At 38.5% G+C, this 6496-nt stretch overlaps 1 protein-coding gene across 1 annotated transcript in view; it reads left to right on the top strand.

Moving 5' to 3' along the window:
- Nucleotides 1-975: 975 nt before the first annotated feature.
- The window catches only part of LOC132314160 (uncharacterized), a 29677-nt gene continuing 24156 nt past the window's right edge, over nt 976-6496 (top strand). The window contains exon 1 of the mRNA XM_059813056.1: nt 976-1707. Coding sequence (XP_059669039.1) covers nt 1223-1707 — 485 coding nt within the window. The 5' untranslated portion in view covers nt 976-1222. The remainder of the gene's footprint in view (nt 1708-6496) is intronic.

Here is a 6496-nt window from a genome sequence, read left to right as displayed (position 1 = left end):
TGTTACACATTCTCTCTCTAACATCTAACCTCTCATCTCCAACTTTCTGTCAATAACTTACAATTCATATACATACACATATTTACAGACACGCACAATGGCTAGCGCACCCACCATCGCCACAACTCACAACTGTATAAGTCTTGTGAGAAGAGTCCGGCGAGGAACGTGTCGCCGTTGTCGAGCTTGCTTCGCCATAAGAAGAGCCACCACCACTTGGCGAGTCCTGAGGCGTTGATGGCGAGATCCAAGAGCTTTAGGCCATTGATTAAGGGTCAAGATCTCGATAGCGGCGAAGTTGGGGATTCGAAGCGGGTTGGTTCAGGATTTGGGCATTGGATGAAGAGGTAGCTATCTAGAACGCCACCGGTGGCTTTGAATGCTTACAAGCGGTTTAAGTCCGAGACTCTTGCTCAGTCTTATGGGTGTTCCACTTGCTCTGGTATACGTTGGCATTAGTGACCTTTTGCCTCACCTTAGCACTAAGGACACTCCCATTGTGACCCTTTTACACATACACACACACAACATCTTTTAATTATTTTCGACAATTTTTTGTTATCTTACAATTGTAGTGACATTATGGCTTGGTGGTAGTGGTGGCCTTGTAGTGTTGTTTGGATCAGAAAAGGACTCAGAAATGAAACGGTTTGAGAGAGATGAAATGAAGGGATAGGTGGGACCGACGTCATATATGGGTGGTGTTGATTGATGGGCAAAAATGACTTTTCACTAATGCTGATATTCTACAATGAAAATAAGAAGGGCAATATCATCTTTTACAAGCTTTTAAGGCCTTGTTTGGATCAGAATTCTAAGAAGGGGTGTCATTGTTCAAAAAAGACCCAACTTGTATATGACTGTCATTATGCTAAACCTCAATAATTGTCAATGTAATTAACCCTTAAATAAAATAAAGGCCAAAGGTTATTAATCCATTAACAAGACTCCATCTCAGCCATTTGATTTAAGTCCATCTGAACCGTTGACTTGTTAAAAGGATAAGACTAAACAGCGGCAAATCTTCTCCCTTGCCGGCAGCCCCCACTTCTATCTCTCTCCTCTGGAACACAATGATCTCCGACAAACAACAATTGAGAGATTTAGCAAATCCTAACGATTATTATTTATTTTTCCAGCTATTTTTTTTTGCTTTGATCAGTAAGGAAATTCATTGGATATGATGCTTAGCCAACAGCAGTCACAAAACTAGCAAGTGTTAATGGATGCTTCTTCTTCTTCTTCGCCTCGATGGAATTATGATGTCTTCTTGAGTTTCGGGGAAGACACTCGCAAGAATTTTGTGGAGCATCTCTATATGGCTCTGCAACATAAAGGACTTTACACATTCAAAGATGATGAGAAACTTAAGAAAGGACAATCGATTTCTTCAGAACTCCTCAAAGCAATCAAGGGATCAAAATTTGCAATCATCGTATTTTCGAAAAATTATGCAACCTCGTCATGGTGTTTGGATGAACTCGTCGAGATCATCGGATGCAAGAATTCAGTGGGACAGACCGTTTTACCAGTCTTCTACAACGTGGATCCCTCACAAGTAAGGAAACAAAAGGGAAGTTTTGGAGAAGCATTTGTCAAACACGAAGAAACTTTTAGGGAGGACAAAGAAAAGGTGCAAAGGTGGAGGGCAGCATTGACGGAGGCAGCAAACTTAAGCGGTTGGGATTTAACCAATATCGCAAATGGGTAAATATTCAACTCATCAAAGTTTATTATGCTTCTATTAGTATCAAATATGTGCAATATATAGTTTAGCTAAACGACTTTGGTAGGTGGGTTGAACTTAAGATTGCCATTATAATTAAGTTCTACCTTTTTGATTGACTAATATGATCCATAACACAACTAGATAGGGACTTGTTTGTAAAGAAAACTTAAGATACGAGAATATCTACGTAGTATCAGAAAAGTTGTTACAAGAAAATAGGACTTGCTGCGTTTGAATTTTACTAGGTCTTTCGCACATGTTTTACATAAGCGTACTTTTACCCCCTGTCAAACTTGACGTGGGGTTAGCCCAGAGTCCAAGTTTGCTTTTAATTCCATGAAAGCGGCTCGGGAGGGAGGCTTGGCGAAGATATCAGCAAGCTGCCGATAGGAGGGAACAAATCTCGTTGTAAGGGTGCCAAGGCAACTTCTTTACGCACAAAGGGATAATTAATGTTGTTGTGTTTTGTTTGATTATAAAAACTCGATTTACAGTCATGTGAAGAGCTGAGAGCTTATCATAGAAGAGAAGCTTGTCTTGATAAATGCCAATGTCACGAAGAATAAATGAAAGCCATGTTAATTCAACTGTCATTGTTGCCATAGCCCTATATTCTGCTTTTGCACTTACCTAAAGATAATAGGTTTCTTTTTAGCTTTCCAAGAGATGCAATTAGAACGTAAGAACCTAAGAAGGTGCAGTAGGCAGTGGTGGAATTTCTCTAGTTGGGCAGCCATCCTAAACGGCATCAGAAAATGTATATAAGTCTAAACTGCTAATTTTAAGGATGTGAAGACCAATGGAAAGCATACCTTTTACGTATCTGAGAATTAACCGCATAACATAGGTTAGACTGAGTGAGCTTTAGATACTGAAGAGTGGCTACAATCTTTCAGTATTTTGTGACATCAAGATAAGCAGCATTTCCGTTGTCAAGAATGGCTGGTTTTGATGTCATCGGAGTGGCAATGAGTTTACAGTCAGCCATGTGCATTCTATGAAGTAAATCAGTCATATTTAGACTGGGATAGAAAAATCCCACCACTAAACGATTGAACTTGTACACCCAAAAAATAGTTTAGTTGACCAAAGTCTTTTATGGATAGCTCAGCACCCATTTGTGTGATAAATTCATCCAATAAATTTGATGTGCTTCTTGTGAGAATTATATCATCAACGTAAACTAGTAACATCATGAGATGATCACCATTATGTAACACAAAAAGGGATGAAACAGCCAGGCTGCATAAAAAATCATAATAACTGATTAAAGAGCTAAACCGATCAAACCAAGCTCGTGGAGCTTGTTTCAAGCCATATAATGCAGTGTAATTGACAAATATAGTTTGGCATATGAGTGTCTTCACAATCTGGTGGCTGTTCCATACAGACTATTGTGTCAAGATGCCCATGAAGAAAGGCATTTTTGACATCAAGATGGTGAAGACTCCATCCTTTAACTGTAGCAACAATGAAAATTGTTTGAATAGTTCCCAATTTGATGACTGGGTTGAATATCTCATTGAAGTCTATACCTTCTTGTTAATTGTATCCTTTTGCGACAAGTCGGGCTTTCAACTGATCCAAGGATCCATTAGGCTTGAGTTTTGTTTTAAAAACCCATTGACATCCAATTGGTGACATAAATCCCTCCCTACAACCCATGAATTAAGAATTCTCACAACAACAACAGAAAAAATACATCCCTGCCCCATCACGAAGTTAGTTCTATACATATGACCAGCACTGAGAAAAATAAATGCAATAGCTAAATGATGATGCGCCATATCGGTCAGGCATAAACTTTGCGTTTGAGGATGGAATCCCCCGAAAATGTTAGAAGGGCAGTCCCCGCTCCTTGGGAGGTACCAGAAAAGGCAAATCCCTTATGATACACCAGATTCAGCTCAGTTTACATTCATGTGAGGTGGCCGTGGGACAAGAATCCAAGTCTGATTTTGATGTAGGGCTTGCATTTCATGAACCATGGTTGCATACCAACCCGAGTGGCTTAGGGCACTTTTATTTTTTTGGTTTAGGCTGAATGACTTATGTGGTTAATGTGAGGGAATATTTGGGGTTGGGTTTGAGAATACCAGCTTGACTATAGATAGTTATGGAGTGTATAGGATTTGGTGTTGTTATTTGATGTGTATTAGGTTGTGGAGGTATGCTGGGAGTGGGTAAGTTGACTTTAGTTTGTTGTAGGGTGATGGTAGGCTGTAGGATTGTGAATGGAGTGGAGACAGGGGCTTCAGGTGCTAAAGAAAGAGGAGAATGTATAGGTTGGTAGTGAAAAAGACGTGCATGATATTGGTCAATGGCTGGTGATAAGTGGGTGGGTTTTTAAGTCTGATTGGGTAGAATAGAGGGTGATAACCAATAAAAAAAGGGTGGTGTTGTCAATGGGGTTAGGAATTAGTGGCAAAGGTTTATGAAAAGTAAAGACGTAGACACGAACTATTTGAAGGTATAGGTAACGGCATCCTTTTTGTTTATCGCTATATCCCATGAAAACATAGGGGATGGATCTTGGTTTAAGTTTATATTTTGTGCAGGGGCAAAGATATGGGTAGCATTGGCAACCGAAAGTTCGTTGGAAGTCATAGACAAGCCATTTTTTGATGAAAAAGATAGTAAGGTGTGTTCCTGGTGAGAGAAGGTGAGAGATAAACCCATGTAAATTGTTTTTCTCTTTGAAATACCCTATATGGTTTGATTTCTTTTTGAGAGATAAACCCATGTAAATATAAAAAAATCATCAACAAACATAACATAGTAACAAAAGCCTTGATTAGACAAAACAGGTGTCGGAACCCATAGGTTGTAATGTATCTCGACAATTGGTGCACATACACATACCCAGTTATTGGAAGAAAAAAACAAGGAAGTCTAGAGCTTTTGCTTAAAGCACAACTCTTTCATAAACGAGAAGTCTTTTTATTGACTTATATCAATTTGTTGTGGTGCAAATAAGTTAGAACTTTAATTTGGGGATGTCCTAGCCGTCTATGCGAAGTATTTATATCTATTACACGAAACCTATTTGAGAAGAGAGCTTTGATCGTGCAATTCTCGAGGACATATAATCCAACTTTCTTACTCCCCGATGCCATCACTTGATGTGTCTTTTGATCCTTAATAAGAAGATCATGGTCATGAAATATAACATAACATAGGTAGTCATATGTGTTAGGATTTCACACACACAATTGGCAAATAGAACAGATAAAAGCGCACACACAAGCAAAACGAGATTTATGTGGTTCGGCAAATTGCCCACATCCACGGGAGAAGGACGACTATCTTTACTTCAAATTTTGATTACACACTTTTTCTCTTCTAACAAACTCAACTCACTTTTCCTTTCTCTACAATTATCTCTTTCTCTCTCTACCTCTCAACCATCTCTATATATAGTCTTTAAAACCCAATTCCTTGTTGGACAAGAATTATACCACTTGCCTACAAGGAGTTACCTAATCAATCTCAACTCTAAAATAGAGACATAATGAAACATAATAAGACACAATTTCTTTCACATATTTCAGTCTTCCAAAAAGAAAAAAAAAACTAATTTATGCAAATTTGAGCCACAAACCCAACAACATGTAAGCTGAGAGACAGAGATCAAAGTTATCTTCAGATAGGGAACAACAAGCATATTATTTAGAGATAACTGTGAGTCCTTAGCAAAGACTTGTGCTTGTCCAATATTTGTGATGGATAATTTTCACTATTACCCACAATAACATAGTCGGATCCAATATAAGTCCTTAGATCGGAGAGTACATGGGTCATTGGTAATGTGGTGTAATGACCAAAAAGATACCAAAATAATAATAATAATAATAATAATAATAAAATTTCGGCATGACCTCCGCAGAAAAGTCCCTCTACAACCTGTTGAAATACATAAAAATGTAATGGCCTTACTTGGCCTTAAAACTAATCTATCCTGTCCTAACGCACAATACAAATATTATACCACATTCCCAAAATGATTACATACATATAAAAAGGTCCCGTTCCTCTATCTCATCCAAACAAGGAACGCACTTTAATTACATCAAGTTACAATCCATGAAATATAAGTAAAATTTAAAAGTCCATAACTTACAACATTATACTAATTAAACTAAAGTGTCACAAAATAGTTAAGATTACATTTATTTTTATAACATCCACTGCTACAACATTATACAAGCTACACTTGGTCATTACAAGAGAATACGGTTCATGTTTCTACACAAAAGACCACAAAATGATAATCCCGATCCAATCTAGATTTGTGGTGGATTGTCGTCCGCCACTTCTTTTCCCAAACTTGAAAAATGTTAAGATAATGGGGTGAGCTAAACGCTCAGTAGGAAGTGTCTAAGACACACTTCTTATGACCCGTGAATCCACGCAAAGAATAGGTAAAACGTAAGCGGGATAATGTCATAGGGAATACACATCAATAACACCACAAGAAGTATGTAAATAAATATCTTCCAATCACAAATACACCAAATATGCTAATGAATGCAATGTCATGTCAATGTCACTCCCCCATTTTCCAAAACAATTCTTTTTTTACCGTTCCAAACCGTTAATGCAATCCGGCCCATAGCACCTCTATGGCGCCACGAGGGGAGGGTTGGCTAGCTTTCCCTGACCACATGGCACCTCCATGGCGTCGTCTGGGCCTAGTTAGCTCAACCATACTAAAGTCTCTCTCTAGCTCCCTCTAGATCACATTAACACCACGGACCACTAGGCGCC

Source organism: Cornus florida, unplaced genomic scaffold, assembly GCF_030987335.1.
Source record: "Cornus florida cultivar Cherokee Brave unplaced genomic scaffold, ASM3098733v1 CherokeeBrave_3.0.0_Hap2_Chr06, whole genome shotgun sequence".
Classification (NCBI taxonomy): Eukaryota; Viridiplantae; Streptophyta; class Magnoliopsida; order Cornales; family Cornaceae; genus Cornus; species Cornus florida.
Note: the sequence above shows the minus strand (reverse complement) of the source record. Positions and strands in the feature narration are given on the sequence as shown.